Source organism: Sylvia atricapilla, chromosome 18 (genome assembly GCF_009819655.1).
Source record: "Sylvia atricapilla isolate bSylAtr1 chromosome 18, bSylAtr1.pri, whole genome shotgun sequence".
Lineage (NCBI taxonomy): Eukaryota > Metazoa > Chordata > Aves > Passeriformes > Sylviidae > Sylvia > Sylvia atricapilla.
The window spans coordinates 11,279,502-11,297,313 of NC_089157.1; the positions used below are offsets into that span (position 1 = coordinate 11,279,502).

Here is a 17,812-nt window from a genome sequence, read left to right on the forward strand (position 1 = left end):
CTGTCCCAGGCTTCCAAGGAAATCTCTGTGTTTCAGCAGAATTGTAAGAATTATTATATAGAGTTATTCCCAGTCCCAGTTTCTCATCCTGAGAGGTCCTGCATTCTGGAGGAGCATCTGCTGCATGGACATCTGCAGGTTTGCCAGGAATTGCATGGACTGACAGTTGTGTCTGGTGATTAATTACATCAGGGCTTCTGTTTTGGCTGCAAAAAGGTTTCACTGATAGAGGCAGGTCACTGAACACTGGATTTTCACACTCCTGCTCAAAGAGGCTGTGGGGGCAAGTCTTCTATTTATTTCATGTACATGATGTTTGATTGTAAGAGAATTGTTTTTCTGGAGGACAGGTAAGCAAAGAAGAGGAAAGGATCTTTTTTTCTATGCATATTTAAGGTAGCTTTCAATTTCTTCTGGTTATGAATGAGAATTTTGACATAGTGAATGCTTTGTAATTGACTGCCCGTTGCAAAGAACACGTCAGCAGGTGAAAGAACTGTTGGGTAGCCAATTTGATAAACTTAGCAGCTCCCAAATCCCCCAAAGATGAAATTTAAAATGTTATGTCGGTCCTCTGAATCATCTCCCAACAATGGAAAAAGAAATAAATAAATTTGATGAAGCACTGAAAACTGGGGGTACTAATGCATTTCTCTTGGGATAAATTCAAACATCACTGCATAAAAAGAGTTCCAGAGAAATGTTTTCAGGAATTGCTGTAAAAATACAGGATAGAGTGCTCTGTTAGCTTAATCACTCAGCTTACTCACAGGTATAATTTCAAGTTTTTTCTGGTTCCTAACCTCTGATAAAAGTTAAACTATCCCCCCCCCAGCACTACTTAACGTATTTAATGGAAAAAAAAAAAAAAAAACAAAAAAAAAAACCAGATGAAAAAAGAACACATATTCCAGGATTGACTATATCTGTTTTTCAGCCTTATTCAAGCCTTTCTTGGTGTACTCTGAGGAGTATCTGAGGAGTATCTGCCCCTCTGTGTAGTCATCCATCAGCTGTTACATGAGGAGCAGTAATGGCTGGCTGTGTGTGGGCACCTGCAGCAGATCAGGAGCAAATCAATTCTGCCTCTTGGTTTGCACAGACTGCTGAAAGATTTTCTGTCAGCTTGTCAGCTTGGATCAGCTCGTTGAGTCACTACCGACTGAATTCTGCTCATAAAACCAGTGTGGAATAATGCCTGAGGAATCATCAAGAGATATTAAAATAATGGTAAGAGAAAGAAAAATATTTCCAGGATTAATTCCCTCTGCAGGCAGAAGTTACTGACCTCTCCTCTGCCACTGCTCATTCTCTGATGGATACTGCTGCAGAGCTTCAGGCTGTTTTCCAGCTGCATCTGGAAATGCTGGATGTTAAGCAAAACAAGTGCAGGTCCTGGTCCAGTGCCAGCAAAGGGCACTGTGTGACAGTGACAGGCTGTGATGTGTGCTTCTGAGCTGAGGAACCTGTTCCTCCAGTGGTGGACAGCAGCTGGAAATGTCCCTGAGGAGCTGGATCAGTCACACACTATAGGCCCAGAGAGAGTTTGGGGTGTTACCACAGGCCATGATGATATTGTAATCATCAACTGATGTCACATCTCTGAAAAAAGGGATTTCCCTCACTTGTCTGAATTTCTAAGGTACTTGGAAGTGTGTGCTGTGTGAAATACAAGTCAAGACACATTTCTAGTGCTCTTTTCAGTGTTGCACAGTATCAGTTAGGAAGTGTAAAACCAAATAGCTCCTGTTGTATTAAAAATAGAAGTTCCAGGGTGGAAGCCTCAGTGATAGTCTGTCATTATCAGCCTTCTGGTTCCTTTAATTACTTTTCCAGGTTTAATTTACGTTGCCATTTGGAGGAGGTGTTGGGTATCAGTCATCCTACGTTTAATAGTGACAGGGGGCAGTGAGGGAAGCCCAGTGTGTTTCACTGCCTTGCTCATCTCCCAGCAGATGGTGCCATTGTGAAATGTAATTTATACCCGGACAAACTGGGCAATCCAGACTCACAATTCTGTCAATTGTGAATTGTAGAACTTCCAGACTCCTCAAAAAAAGGACAACGTTAATTTCTTTAATGTTCTTGTAAATATTCAAATCCGTGGAGAAAAATTAATTTTTTATTCTTCTCTAGGGAGGCATTTAAGAGATGCTTTTAAAATAAAAATAGTTGATGCAAATGTCCCACTTTCAAGAGAAGACAATATGCCCTGAAAATGTGTGTAGAAAGAACTTGTTTCATTCCCAGCTCACCAGAGATTTGTCTGGACTTGTGAAAACAGCAGTGTTGTTATAGTTCTACTATCTGTGAGTAAACTGAAACAGGAATTGATAAATGAGCAAAACAGTTCACAGCTGTAAGAGACCAAAGCAGTTAAACCATTCTATGTGTCAGGAATTTAGGGATTACGAGTCAGAGCTGTTCTTGATTTAGTTACTGGAAAACTTGTGTTGAGTTTGGTGTAGATAGACATCAATTTCTGAATTTTTAAAATTTTTAAAATAAAATTTAGAAAAATCCTGAGCATTTGTAGACACACCTCTATAGCGACCAACTGTATTTAGAATCAGTGAACCTACACACGAAATTCTGTAAAAACTTCATTATCAGTGACAAGATTTCTGAGCCCAAAAATGTTTCATCAATAAATCCGTGAGTTAGAACTGGAAGGCGACACACACAAAGCCTTCATCTTTTCTGAAGGAAGTGAAAGTGCCTTTCATTTCAAGGAATGGGCATTTAGAGGCCAGCAGACCAAGGTCTGGAGTGTGGCTGCAGTTGGTGTGTGGGGTGATGTGAGGTGTCTGTGCTGGAGGTGGGCACCACGGCTGCTCTCTGCTCAGAGCACACAGACAAACAGCTGCAGTGTGCTGGGAGCTCCCAGCTCCCCTTCCTGTCGTCAGGGACTGGCTGAAAACACTCTGTTAGCAGAGGGAAAACTCTGAAAATCTTATTCAGCATTTTTCCCTCAGTTAGGGAAATAGACTTTGCCTCTCATTTCAGCAAAGCTCTGTTCACTTGCCAGAGCTGGTGGCTCTTAGGAAATGTCACATGTGAGCAAGTGACAGAAGTTCCAGCCAGCAGAAACAGGGATTGTGAATTCCCAGATGAGGTTTAGTGTGTAAGGGTCCAATTCATTGGCAGTAGATTAAATGTGATGATTCCCGTGGGCTTCAAAGGGCATTCAGTCAGACTGTAATGGCTGTTCTGGCTGTGACAGAAGGTGTGTTGGATTTCTGAGGTCAGTCCTGCTTTTCCCACAGACGTAAAAGGGATTGAATAGAGTTCTTTATATGATGTGTATTAGAATAAATTTAATCTCATGTAATTCAGAAATACGTATCTTGAGAAAAGACAATAAAATGGCTGTGGAGGAATACACATTTGTGTTACTGGCACAGGTAGTTTAAGTTTACATCCTTTAGATCAATGTGGTTTCCCATTTCCAGTGGTTTCCAGTTTAATCATGGAGGATGATCTCAGTGTTCTTGTGTGTTTGAAATGTTTTTCTCTCAAGTTTCATGTTATTTTGTCCTAAATTCCTGCAGTAGAATTTAATTCTTGGGTTTTGGTCAATAGCAGCTTGATTTTCCTCTCCAGGACAATGTTCAGGAATATGACATTTAATCAGCCTGTGGAATCTTGTGAAGTGGACTTCACTTGGGAGTGACATCTGGCAACGGCCTCAGGTTTTGGCACCATTAAACCTTACTCCTGAGCTATTCCTAAAGCTGGGCTTTGCACTCGAGCCTGGAGCTGGGCTGTGACCTGAGTGTGGCTCTGAAGGATATTGGCCCACCCTCCCTCTCCTTCCCCCACCAGGGCTCAGAGGAACCTTGTACCCCCCCGTGGGAAAGGCTGATGTGGTTTTGCTGAGCTTTTTATGTCCTGCTGAATTCTTTTACAGGGGAAAAGGGGAAGGGGAAAATCTCCTTCCTTCCTAGTTTTTTGTTACCAGTAGCAGAAGTTGATCTACCTTTGTTCTCCACCTGCCTCATGTCCTCCTGCTCTTTTCCTTTACCTGTCTCTGGGGACCAGGGCTGGCAGCTGGCCAGGCCACCAGTCTTTTGTCGGTGGTTGTTTCAAACAGCCTGGGCTGATCAGGACAAACACTTCGTTAACAACTTAGTCCTAATTGCAGTGACTATTGTACCGTTCTGTAAAACAGCCAGAGAGGCCTCGTTCACGCAGCCCATACATTGTTAAATAGATTTGAGTTTTCCTTCTGTTTCCTTTTGTAAAATTCCACGCTGGTGTGGGTAATACAATCATTGAAGTAGACTCATAGCTTTAAAATACTGGTTTTTCCTGGGGAAAAACTACAGCTTTCATTCGCCCCAGGAGGAAAGAAAAGGGATTGCATATGAACAGTGAGGCTTGTCAGAACTGTCTGTCTCATTTATGGACTTCTGTGAATGTATTTTGTATTGTTTTATGTAGTGTTTTAACAAGCCTGGAAATTGTTGCTGGAATTAAAGGAAAGCATTGACTCTGTCCACAGGGAGAAGAGAACAAAGAGATTGAGAGTTGAGCACTCAGTTTTCAAGAATAAATCACAGCTTGGGGAGTTCTGGGTCACACAACTTGAGAAACACTTTCTGAAGGGCTTGGTTTTAACTCCTGTAGGCTTCAGCCAGTGTCAGGGCTGGAGAGAAAGCCTTAAATCTGGCTTAAAGTAGGCTGATAGGAATGTCCTGGACAGTGGAGAGGCGTTCTCTGTTTCAGATTGTGCCACTGCTGCTGCATGTTTCTGCTGAGAATTGAACCTCCATCCAGTTCTTTTCCTGAGGGCTTTAGGGTTTGTGATGATGTGTCCTTTGCACTGTCCTAACTGCATAAAACAAAATCTGGTGCAGCTCCGTGGTTTTGATGTATGATGGTGGTAGGAGAGATCCACCTGTCAATGTTCTGATCTCACACCACAGTACCTCTGCTTTCTGAGATCATTTGAATTTATTGTGTAACCCACAGCAAAGCTGTTCTTTGCCACAGCAGAAATGGGACACCTAGAAATGGAGGTAAAGGGGAAAAATGAGGAAATATGTACATCTATTCTCTGTTAGGATGAAGGGAAATATTTACTCAACTATCTGCTGAGGTCAGGTAGCAAAGGTAATTTGTGTTCCTAAATGGTTAATGGTGACTTAAAAATACCCATATTGACAGGAACTGCGGGATAATGTCATTGGAACTTCTTGTTTTTTTAATACACCTTAAGAAATTAAACAAAGCAAATGCATTTGGTAGCGCCCTCAGGAAAAGTCCAGTCACTTCCTGACTAGTAATCTGCCTGGGAGCAGCAGATACATTCTCATTGTTTGCCATTTCCAGTTTCCAGTAATGGGAACGATCACTTGATCCAGCCAGTTTCTGCTGAAAGTCTGGGAAAACGTACAAATTTTAATGGCAAATTTTTACCAGTTTCCATAAAACAAGAAGGGAAAAAACCCATAACGTGTTTTCAGTACCTGGAGGCATCACCTCTGATAATGAATATTGTTTTATTTTGGAATTAAAGTGTCTGTTCTTCAGGAACGAGATGTATCTTGCTCTTCTGGTGATTTTCTTGCAGTGTAAGTTTGATAACTCAATCTCTGGGTGGGTCCATGTGTTTGTGGTTTGTCTGGGTGCAGACTTTTTACAGTTTTGCATTACTATCTCTCAACCTATAAGCTTTGAAAATAACATTTCTTCTCTTTTTTTTTTTTTCCCCCGCAGGTTCAGAACTTTATGCTCAGAGGAAAGGTAGGGAATAGTAGTTTGGGGTTTTTTTGCTGTTTTGTTGGGGTTTTTTATGTGCAAATTTAATATAACAAATTTATATACAGATTTTATATAATATAACGAATCCCTTGGTTGTGGGCATGCATAACTCCATAACAGAGTTTATTTGGATTTGCTGTACAATAGCTCAATATGAAATTGGGCTATATGAAGAAAAAAAAAAACAGGTTTACTTGGTGGTGTTTCTTGGTACAGTGTTTAAATCAGAGATGTGCTACTCATAGCCTAATAAAGTTTTTGATGAAATCTTTCCTGGAGTAATTTGCTTTACTGAGACACAAAAGAGGCAGGAGAGAAAATCAGCATTTTGTTTTGATGTGTAAAAATCCCTCTCGTGCCCACAAGGAAGGAAGGAGGATAAAATTATAGAATATAAGTTAAAGGCACTATCTCCTGGTTTAGTAACAGAATTGATCACGTTTGAGCAGAGTTCAGAAATTGTGTTCTGGAAGGATCATGTTCACCTTTTATCATCCTGCTGGTCCCAGCACCTACATTCTGTGTGCCTCCTTTTTCCATCACCTGCCAGAAATGTCTGCTCCTTGCTCTCATGTGATCTATTCACATGCAAAAAATCAGTTTTTCACTGATTTTATGCCCTAGACTTTCTCTAGCAAGGTCACACATATTATAAACAGCTGGGAAATGTGCAGGATAAGGGACTTGTTAAATGGAGAGAAGTTTTTCTGTTTGCATGGCAATTTCTGATACAAATCCTGACCAAAATGGGTATAGCCCAGAAGTGGAAATTCTAAAGGAAGAAAAAGTGAATTAACTAATACATCTCTCTCTATACTTGTTCCTCCAGATGTGAGAATAGAAATATCAATTATACTAGGAGTCTAACAGTTGTAACATTTAAACTACAAATTATTTTTTCTTGCTGTGGTTATAAAACCAGAATATATTTCTATGTGCATACATTCCTATACACATATATGTATTTATATAAATTCAACCATGAACTTTATTTCTTAAAGCACTTCTCAGTTTAAAGGACAATATTTCTATCAAATGAAACGTAATTTTTAAAATTAATTTTTGTAATTTAAATGTAGCGGCTTGAGATAACTGTGTTATGTTGGACTAATTTAAATTAAATGTAACTTTTTCTTTTTTTTATTTTCCATCAAGTTTTTACTTTCAACAGAGTTGAAATCAGGGTTCAGCCATCTGCCAAAGTGAAGAATGGAGCTCCAATGTCAATCATCTGCCACGCTGATATTAGCAAAAACACTGATTTCCGGCTGAAGCACAATTTCACATTTTTTAAGGATGGGAAGGTCGTGTTTATGACTGTGTCAGACAAAGAAGATGCTCGCTATGAAATACCTGTGGCCAAATCTTCACATACAGGAGACTACGAGTGTACTGTGAAAGCAGATGGGAAGTTGGGTTACAGTAGCTCCATCTACGTTTGGGTAGCAGGTGAGTGTCCTGTCAGATGTGGCAGGTGAGGTACAGAGTGAGGACACCCTCAGAGGGGAGGAATAACAGTCAGTGCTAAACAAAGCACCTTGCAAAGTGTGTTTTAGCCTTGACATCACAGTAACCTGGTGAGATTTTGGCACTAGTCTCCGTGTTAAGACACAGAAATGAGCTCAGGACCCCAAGGCTCCAGGGCAGATCAGTCTGGTCAGGAACACAGTCTTTGCCACTATCCCCACCATCCTGAGCCTCTGTTCCCTAGGCCAGAGAAAGCATCATTTTTGAAAGTTGTGCTCACCTCAGTTACCACGACAAAGAGTGGGCAGATCCATGGGAATGCTGGAAATAATGTACAGGGATGCTCGGGGTGTGAGAGCCATCACCAAAGCCAGCATCAGCCATAGGCAACTTCTGCAGACAAAGTTGTGTCTGCAGACAAAGTGTGCAGGATAAGGGACTTGTTTAGATGGAGAAAAGCTTTTCTGTTTGCATGGCAATTTCTAATAAAATCCTGACCAAAATGGGTATAGCCCAGAAGTGGGAATTCTAAAGGAAGAAAAAGTGAATTTCTCTCTATAAAAGGTAATTTCTCTCTATAAAGTTGTATCAGTCTTGTTCTTTCATCTCTTATGACAACAGAGGCCACTTCCATCTGTACTCTTTAGAGTCGTGTTCTTGACTGCAGGTGACATTTTCCCCTTGGAAAAGCATCTTGGAAAGAATTTGTCAGCACTGAGTAGTTACCACATCATCTTTGGGTTCTTGGATCTGTTAATCAGTATAAATCATTCCCACAGTCATCAGAGATACTGTTTATTTCAGGATTATGCAGTGTTCTGTTTCTTTTCTTGTTTTCTGTTGGAAGGAATGACCAAGCCAATCCTGACTGCTGACAAAAAAGAAGTTTTAGAGGGTGACGTTGTGAAATTGCGTTGTGAGCTGCCAGAAGAAGTACCTCCTTTAGAGTTCTTTTTCCAGAAGATAAAGACAAATTCAGCACCTAAAGAAAAACGTGTACCCGAACAAACCCAAAACTTTTCTGAAGTGGAATTTTATGTTGAAGAGGGAGATAATATTTTATCATTTGATTGCTTTGGCAAGAGACAAGTAAGATCTGGATGGGAAAGCTCACAACACAGCAACAAAACACTTGTTACAGTCAAGGGCAAGTTGCTTAACTTTTCTTTTCACATTTCTTTGCTTGCTACAGATAAAAATTTGGTTGCATATTTATCTATCTATCTATCTATCTGTATGTTTATGTGCATTCTCTTGCAGAACCATTTCTAAAACCCATTCTGATCACCAAGCCCTCCAGTAACGTTACAGAAGGAGACCAGATAGAATTTGAATGCTCAACTGTGGTAGCTCAAATTCGTAACGTTGAAATCATCTTCCAGAAAAACAGAACAATACTGAGCAGTGTACGAGACAAGAAAGTTTTGAAATACTCTACAGTAGCTACTCAGGAGGACAGTGGTGAATACCTGTGTAAGGTGGAGCAAGGAGCAGTGTCTAAAACCACCAAACTGAATGTCTTCGTGTCAGGTAAAACCTCTGCTCATCTAAGATTTTACTCAAAGTATTAATATTTAAATTTAAATTTGGCAGAACTCAGGGTTGAACTGTAACCTCCAGATCCAAGTGTGAGTTTTCTGTAAGTTAATGGCTAGTTAGATTTTGGTTTCTGATTTTTGCCCACCTATACTTCCCAACTAAAATAATATCCTCAAACAACCTGTGAAAAGTGGTTTCAGGCAATTACTAAGTTTCTGTTTTCCCTGAAAGTACAATAATATTAAAATAGCACGATTGTTTTGTTCCCAAATTATAAATTATCAGTGTGTCCTTCATTCTGTATACTTTGAGATAAGTAGTCATATTCTTCCAGGCTCACTTTGAATGATTCTGCTCTCTTTTTATCTTGCAGAATTATTCCCCAAGCCAATGCTGTCTGCTTCTATGACTAAGTTGGATGAAAGTAAAAAATTGACTTTGAGTTGCAGCATTAATGGTTTCCAGGGAGCCAACTTCTCTATAGTGAGGAAAGGTTCCACTGAAGACATCGTGCTGAAAAATTCTGAGGTCTTTGAAATTAAAGTTACAGTGAATGACACTGGATCTTACACCTGCAAAGCTGAAGTCAAAGGAATAGTCAAGGAGAGCAAACCTGTAAGGATAAATGTTTATGGTGAGTTGATCCAGAGGTGGGGGGAGGATCTAAACCACAAGCTTATAAATAAGGATATTTGTTTACAGAATCAGTCTCTAGTCCATGAACTATCAGATGTCTCTTAGTTCTTACACCATGAATTTCTGTGGGGTGAGCTTTAGCTGTAGAGGATTTGGTGTATTGTGCTATAATCAAGTCATACTTTCCAGGGCTGGCCCTGGGAGAAGGGATGGCTTCCTGCTGGTCCCTGGGTATCAGATAAACTCTCATTCATTACGATTTGCAGGAGCCAGAATGTTCAGCAAAACTTTCACTTTGATCTGAAGCTCTGTCAGTGTCTGCTCTGGATCCCTGACCCTGTGGGCAGAAAGCCAGGAGAGCCAGAGGTCATCTTGTTGGCTCCAGGCTGGAAAAGCCCAGGGTCCACTGCCATAAACACAGCCCCCTTGGCAGCTGTGAGTCCCCCAGCTCCATCCTCTCTGGTTCAGAGGTTCTCCAGACTCTCAGAGGCAGGGACTGGGTTGTTCACTGTGCTGCTGGAGCCCTCAGAAGGAGCTGTGTGATCCCAGTCAGGTCATACATGGAGCAGACTTGGTCCTTGGGTCAGAACTGCTTCTGGGGTTCCACAGCTTGTCACTGATGCTTCTTTTGCTGCACATTGTCCCTGTATGCTGCTTTAATCAAAGTCACATATGTTCTATTATCTGTGCTCTTGATTTGTTCAAGTCCCCCATTTCCATTCTATCGATGAGGAGGAGCTTCCCAAAACAGCCTGTATGTGCAAACTAGCTAAATATTGTATATTTATGTTTTCTGCAAAATAATATTGTGTCTTATGGGCTCATGCAGTGACATTTGCAACTATTTTCTTTTTAATTCATCTTTTAGCTCCAGTCTCCAAGCCAACTCTCTCTGTTGTCAGTGGCTCACCAGAGGTGGTATTAGGGAAGCCTCTACAATTAATGTGTCATTCAGTGATGGGAACACCACCAATAACATTCACATTCTACAAAGGGGACGAGATTAAGAAAAATGTAACTAATGACACATATGCTACGTTCTTGGATGAAGATATTGGACTAAATGACAAGGGAGGGTACAAATGTGATGCTAGAAACAATCACTCCAGTGGTGTGAAAACCAGCAATATTCTAAATGTCACAGTGATAGGTAAGTCTGTTTAATTCTTCTTCTTGTCTAATATCATATGTAGAGTTTTGAAACTGTAGCAGCAAATGGTGGATTAAGCAAAATGGATGTGAAATGTTTACAAGTTCTTGCTCACTTGACTTAAAATAGTTGCCCATCATACTGCAGTGGTCCAGGACCAGAGCAGAAGTCAGTTCTTGATCTTTGAAAAAGAAGAGGTAATTTCTCTCTATGAAGTTTTCAGTTTTGCATCCTAGTTTAAACCCAAATTGTGTTTGTCTTAGTAAGATAAACTTGTGGTTAATAGGCTGTTCTATTTTGGAGTTTTGACGCTGAGTTGTGTATGACTAGAACAGATAAATCCAGAATTGTTGCATTTCTTCTGAGTCAGCTGGATTATTGCACACTCTCCACTTGCTGAGCTCCCAAACAGGGCTTTTAATACAGTATTTGCATTCACTCAGACTACAGCACCTTAGAACTCACCTTAATTTCATCAGTTCCACTATTTACTGACAGTAGAGAGAAGCTGAATGATAAAACTCTGAAGAGTTTTATCCAGGGAGATTTAAAGTCGAGGTATTTTGAAATAACAATATATAATAAACAAACACAAAGCATAATCTTAGTCCATTAACAAGTGGGTATTTCTTTGCTGGAGCTGGTGTATCCCAGCTGTCAGAGCTGTGGTTTGGGATGTATTGTGACACTGTTTAGGAGTTTGGAAGAGAAGGTCGTGTTTTGGAGCCTGGTGAGCCAATCTTTCACAGTGCACCACTGCTGAGGTGGTGGAATTCTGTATTCTGTCCTTTCTGTCTGTACCAGATCTGGACAGGATGAATGTTTTCCAGAGCAGTTCTCTCTGTCAGGGGCTCAGTCCTAGTAACCCATGTCATATATCTAAATCTGTTTCCTAATACAAATACAGCTTCACAACCAGCATCTTTTCGTATCAGATCTGTTTCCTTCCTCTGCTTCTGTACCACTGTGGCCTTAATGATTCCTTCTTTACATCTGCCTTGTGTTATCCTTCCTCAAACACAATTATAATATTTCTAGAAATTTTTTCTTGGGGAATTTTAGCAAAACATCCTTCATATCCCAAACGTTTTGCAGAGCTGCTGACATTCTGCATGTCTTGCATCACACAACGTGTGTCCCTTTTCTTCCCCTGTAATTACAAAGGCTGCAGCTCATCTGCTCCTAGGCTAGCTGTGTGTATGCTCGTGTGCTTCATTTGTAAACTAACAGCCTTAAAAACTATGGTTGGGCTATGCATATTCTTACAACTCGTTCAGATGCAAACTCACTTCTCTCCTTGTGTTTGCCATAATCTGTAACCACTGAAATTGGGGATTTGCATATTCTAACAACTTGTTCAAATGCAAACTAACTTCTCTCTTGTGTTTGCCACAATCTGTAACCACTGAAATTTGGGATTTGCTTATGCCTTTGGAGAACTCCATCAGTTGGCTCCTGATGCCCTCCATTGTATATTAAAAGTCACAAGAATACCCTTACCACAGAGTTAGCATAAAACAGCTTAACTCTACATGACTAGGATGGCAGAATTACACAAATTGCACCATAATTATTTACACAATGGAACTGCTGAGTGTATTATTTCTGGAAATTAAGTCATTTGTAGGCTGGGGCCAGAGGAGTATCCAAAGGATTTTAAGGAAAGGGACTGACTGACCTCTGTGGAATGGATGTAATTTCTTCCTGTGTTTGCTTTGTTTCTTTATCGTGCCCTCTCTATTTCTGCGTGTATAAAAATATTTACTAGAGGATTCTGTTCAGGAAGATTAATACTGTGCATTCAGTCTCTGTTTAACTAAGCATTAAAGCAAGCACTTCTACAATACAATATTTTGTCATCATAGCTATTTCTAATCGTGCTAATATTTGTTTTCTTTGTGCCTTCCCCTGCAGTACCAATCAGAGATGCCAGTTTGGGCAGCGTTCCCTATGGAGAAGTAGAAGTTGGCAGTGACACTGCTTTCCTCTGCTCTGTGAAAGAAGGCTCTTGGCCAATTGACTTCAAGTTTTTTAAAAAAACTGATCATGAAGTTCTTCTACATGAAGTAAGGGAATATTCAGACAGAACCATATGGCACAAGAAAACAATGAAGAGGAAGGACACGGGGACCTATTACTGCATGGCCTCAAACCGAGCCAGCGTGGACGTGAGGAGCCGTCCCATAACCATCAGTGGTGAGCTCATTAGTGAAAACCTCCCTATTCTGTCACCTTCATAGGGGAGGGCATCTGATCTGAGGTGTTCCTAAGTATAACTCCCTTACTGCAGTGCTTAGTACCACCTTACTGCTGGTTTTTGTTCCACCTCTGTCAGAAGTTAAACAAAAAGGTGTCTTTATCAATGGAGATTGACCACCTTACATAGAAAAATCTAGGGGATACCCAAAAGGAAAAGGAGCAAGATGCAAACTAAAATCAAGCTGTTGATGTACTGGGCTCTTGGTTACAAAGGAGAGGCTCACTAGAGAGCGTGGCAAGTCTCTTCCAAGATCTTCCCCACTGTGTAAGAAGGTTGATGTGTAGTAAAATGAAAGGTCAGGAGCTGCAGAATTTGGTAGTGTTGACCTATCACTGTAACTACTCTCTTAAACATGTTTTTTCTTATTTGCAGTCATCTTAGCAGCCTGGCAGAAAGGAGTCATTGCTGCATTTGTCCTAACGGCCATGGCAGGAGCAGGAGCAGTCGCTTTATGGTGGTTTTTGCATAAGAAGAAAAAGGGTAATGAATGGTTCCCTTCTCTTTGTTTGGGGACAAATGTTTCACAGTTAAACTTGCATTTGTCTCAGCAGCAAAGGCTGTGGGGGTGAGGCTTCAGAGATGACTAAACACAATTCAGAGGATCTCCTTTGAAATGCCAGGTGACCCACATTAGGCTGCAGATGTGCTGAGGCTTTCCAAGCATTTTGGGCAAAACTTATAACTAATAGTGCTGGGCAGGCACCAGGGAAGCAAAGGTTATCCAATATAGGCCAGAATCACACTGTTCCCATGCAGTCCTAGGTCTGAAATTCAGCCCCAGGCAATGCAGACACAGACAGGAGGTTTCTGGTCCCTTATAGCTCAGGTGTAACTGAGCTTCTTCTCTACTCCTAAATTTGCTTCTGAAATGAAGCAAATTTAGATTGTTAGTTTATGGGATTAGGGTTTTTTTCTTCCACTCTGTAAGACAATTTCATTCAGGGATTTGTCTTTTATCATTAATGTATTGTTTTAAATCTAGTTATTTCAGAAAATAAGTAAATCTGATTTATCCTGTGATATGCTGTACATGGCAAATTATATGGGAAAATCTGGAGCATTGGGATGTCCCAGATTGCTTAAATTGGCTAGGTTAAGATCTGGGGTTTGGGAAAGAGAGATTTAAGGGACCTGGCAGATAAACAGGACATAAGACATGAGGTAATTGATTTTGTGATAACCAGGAGAAATTATTCTGGCAGGAGTAGACAATCACTATATTTTTGTTTTTAATTTTTACTTTTAAATTCTTTACTTGTACAACCTATTAATGGATGTTTTTGTTTTTTCTCTGTCAAGCTAAAGGATCATCCATGGAGATGTCTGGGTAAGATGCCTTCCTGTCTGGGTTTCAGCTGGGATAGAGATAATTTTCTCCTTAGTAGCTGGTACAGAGCTGTGTTTTGCATTTAGTGTGAGAATAACGTTGATAACACTGCTGTTTTAGTTGAGTAGTGCTTACACTAAGTCAAGGACTTTTCAGTTTCCCATGCTCTGCCAGGGAGCAGAGGCACAAGAAGCCAGGCAGGATGGTGGCCAAACTGTTGGCCCAAACTGTCAGAGGGATCTGCCACACCATAGACTGTCATTCCCAGTAGAAAAACTGGGGAGGGATTGTCTGGGAGGCACCAGGCAGTGCTCAGGGCTGGGCTGGGCATTGGTCAGTGGGTGCTGAGCAATTGTATGGAGCATCACTTGTTTTTCTTGAGTTTTACTCTCTTCTCTCTCTCCTTCTATTATTATTATTATTAATTATTATTATTTCTATTTTATATTTTACTTTATTTCAATCATTAAACTGTTCTTATCTCAACTGTTCTTACCTGGGTTTTACCTTTTTCTACTCCTTCTCCTTGTCCCACTGGGAGTGGGGTGGATGAGGGAGGTGCTTAGTTACCAGCTGGGGTTAAACCACAACAGCCCTTTTTGGCACCCAGCGTGGGACTCCGAGTTAACAACAGATCTGACCAGTTAAAGCATGTTAAAACAAGTTTGTTCCAAGCATTCCTTGTGGTTTAATAGCCACAGGGTGTTGGTTTGTTTGCTCTCAGAGCTGTGCTCTCCCACACCGTGTTTGTGCTCCTGCTCCCTGTTGTGTTTGTGGCCTTGGGGCCGGGGCTGGGGGTGTTGTTTTAACTCACCTGCCATCACCTGAGCGTGGGGAGACACCTGTTGGGAGTTATGACAATGACATCTTTTACCCCATTCCTCGGACAACCAGCCTGCAGAGGAGAGATCTTCCCACAGCCTCCCTTTCTTCCCCAGCCTAATGACCAGAGCATCTGAGCATTAGGGAAATTCTGAACACACTTGGCATGTTGGAACCAGCACGGTCCTATTGGTAGGAGCCTGCAAGTGGCTGAATGTGGTTCAGCTCTTGTTTAGGGTCAAAAAACTATTTGCAGCTACTCCAGTCCCCACAACAGGCACCGTGGGCACTCAAACTCCAGTGTCAGTGGAGTTTGTGGCTGTGGCTCAAACCCTGGCTACTGTGGCTACTCAAACCCTGGCAGCAGGCAATGTGATAACTCACCCCAGGGGTGGATGGTGCAGCTGAACCAGAGACCAACCCGTCTGTAGCAGTTGCCTCTCAAAAAAGGAAGAGAAGTGCACAGGAAATTAGGCTCGTTTAGTAAAGAAGGACAGGACAGTTTAGACAGAAGGACAGTTATGACAGCAGGGTCATAACAAGGATAGGAAGAAGAGGCAGAACAAGAGGCACTTAATCCCTGTGCCTGAGTGAGCTGCAGGATGTGCAGAAGGATTTCAGCCATCACCCAGGTGAGCACGTTGTCACCTGGCTGCTGTGATGCTGAGATAATGGGGCTGGTGTGGCATTAGAGAGCAGGGAAGCCGAGCAGCTGTGATCGTTTTCTAGGGATGGGTGAATTGACAAGGTGATTGGAAGAGTAACACAAGTCCTCAGCCTCTGGAGGCAGCTCTCAAGGAAAGGTATTTCTCCAAAAAAGATGTTCTGTTTCACCCAGCCACGATGGAGAGAGGTACCCAGTACAGGATGGAATTATCCATGCTTAGAGGTAGATAATTCATTATGACCCAGACAATACACAGTCACTCACAGATCCAGATGAAGTCTAATGTTCAAACCATGTATCAGACACGTGTACACCAGAGTGCCTCATCACTGTACACCAACTCACTGGCAGCATTGTCTGCAAACACAAAGAGGCACCAGTGGGGAGGCCAGTGGCTCCCCAGCTCTAGCAGCACACAGGAAAATCTCTTCCTTCTTTGTCCATGCTGTGGAGAAACTGGTTGAGCAGCTCAAAGAGGATATAGATTCTACTCTCCACACTCACGGTCCGGAATCTCAGCTGGTAACAGAAAATGTATTTGGTCAAGGGAGGATATTCAGAGTACACAACAGGAGAGGCCCTGGTTTTTCTGCAGGCCTGCAGAGATAACATGAGGAAAGGGATGGACATTCTACCTCAGTCCTACATGAATTACAAGGAAAAACAGTCCCAAGAGGGGGTTCTTTCAGGAAAGTTGCCACTGCCATCTGCAGCGGGCAGTTCCTCAGGCAGAGTGGAGGGGCTGATCTTACTCCTGATCCTATGGAAAGGAATTCTCCTGCACTTTCACAAGAGGCAAGTTGGATAAAGCTATGACCAGGACCAGAGGGGCTCTGCCTCCAGCCATGTGGAAGAGAGGCACTGCTCACTGGACTGCGTGGAGCACGTGGCCATAACGTCAGCCCCAGGAGGATGAGGCTGTAGCAGATACGAGTGCACAGTGTACCCTGATGCAGTCAGGCTGTGAAGAGGCAGAACCCACTGGTGTTTCTGGAGGGGCAGTCCAGGAGCTGGCTGCTGGAGGCTGAAGCCAGCCTGAGTGGGAATGCATGGCAGAAGCCCCCTTTGGGACTTGCCCAGAGGTTCCATGGGCACGGACTATCTCAGGAGTGGGTACTTCAGGGACACAGAAGAATCCTGGTGGGCTTTCAGTAGAGCAGCCTTGGAGATGGAGGGAATGAAGCAGCTGTGTGGTCCCACCTCCTGGAAGAGCCTTGTGCTGTGGGGTTACTGAAGGCTGATAAAGCAGGTGCTGGTCACTGTCACAGCACAGCCCCTGCGGCAAAACCACGCCGAGCCTGGGACCCTTGAGGTGCTGATCACTGCTCAGGGCATCCCCTCTCTTCCTTGGGGTCTCTCTCTTTCTCTCTGTCTCTCTCCTTTTCATTGCTATTATTATTATTAACTTTATTTGAATTAGTAAACTGTTCTTATCTGAAACCATGGGGTTTATCTTTTCCCAGTCCTTCTCCCCGTCCCTCCGTGGCAGGGAAAGGGAGTGAGCCTTTGGCTGGGTGATATTTAGCTGCCATCTGGGCTTAAACCACGACTTTTATCATGAAAAGCAGGTTAAACCACCTGCTTTATCACAGTGGTGCAGGCTTTCTGGGCATAAAGGGCTGTAAGCCTTGCTTCACATGAATGTAGCTTGTTACAGCACACACCTGCAGACAATAGATGGTTGTGCTTCATGTGCCACCTGCTAACACAACAACAGGATGAGGAAATGCTCTAAAAAAAACCAAACAGCTAAGTGAAATACAATAATGTCAGGTCTGCATTTGAATGCATTTAAATATGGAATAAAATTGTAAATACAGAGGTCCTAAAGAATAATGCAATGGGGAACATTTTTGACCCTAAAGTTTCCTTGTGCTTCTCCTAAAGCAAAGGTAAATGTTCTGTGTTTAGTTTCAGTGGTTAAGAATCTGTGGTGGTCAGCATAGACAGTGACTGATCTTTGCACAGAATCATGTCGTTGATTTTATCCACTGGTTTTGGATAATTACATCAAATTTTATTGGTTTGTTTTTCTGTTCTGCCTTGGCTCCAAACTTGACAAGTGAAAAACTACCAAGACAGCCCAGTGATGGAAACTTCTATTCAGGTAAGACAGTTTGCTATAAGACCGTTAGTAAGCTGGTTTAATTAAACATTTATTTAAAGTTTTGGATTTTA

The 17,812-nt window shown here is 42.0% G+C and overlaps 1 protein-coding gene across 5 annotated transcripts in view; it reads left to right on the top strand.

The window, feature by feature from the left end:
• Positions 1-5,263: 5,263 nt before the first annotated feature.
• The window catches only part of PECAM1 (platelet and endothelial cell adhesion molecule 1), a 32,287-nt gene continuing 19,738 nt past the window's right edge, over positions 5,264-17,812 (top strand). For 4 of the 5 annotated variants that reach the window (XM_066332370.1, XM_066332371.1, XM_066332372.1 and 1 more), the window contains exons 1-11: positions 5,266-5,576; positions 5,722-5,748; positions 6,922-7,215; positions 8,081-8,380; positions 8,494-8,763; positions 9,146-9,406; positions 10,277-10,558; positions 12,473-12,754; positions 13,191-13,298; positions 14,118-14,145; positions 17,698-17,741. In XM_066332370.1, coding sequence (XP_066188467.1) covers positions 5,543-5,576; positions 5,722-5,748; positions 6,922-7,215; positions 8,081-8,380; positions 8,494-8,763; positions 9,146-9,406; positions 10,277-10,558; positions 12,473-12,754; positions 13,191-13,298; positions 14,118-14,145; positions 17,698-17,741 — 1,930 coding nt within the window. In that variant the 5' untranslated portion in view covers positions 5,266-5,542. Of the gene's footprint in view, positions 5,577-5,721; positions 5,749-6,921; positions 7,216-8,080; positions 8,381-8,493; positions 8,764-9,145; positions 9,407-10,276; positions 10,559-12,472; positions 12,755-13,190; positions 13,299-14,117; positions 14,146-17,669; positions 17,742-17,812 lie in introns of all 5 variants that reach the window. The other variant, XM_066332374.1, reaches the window with a different exon arrangement.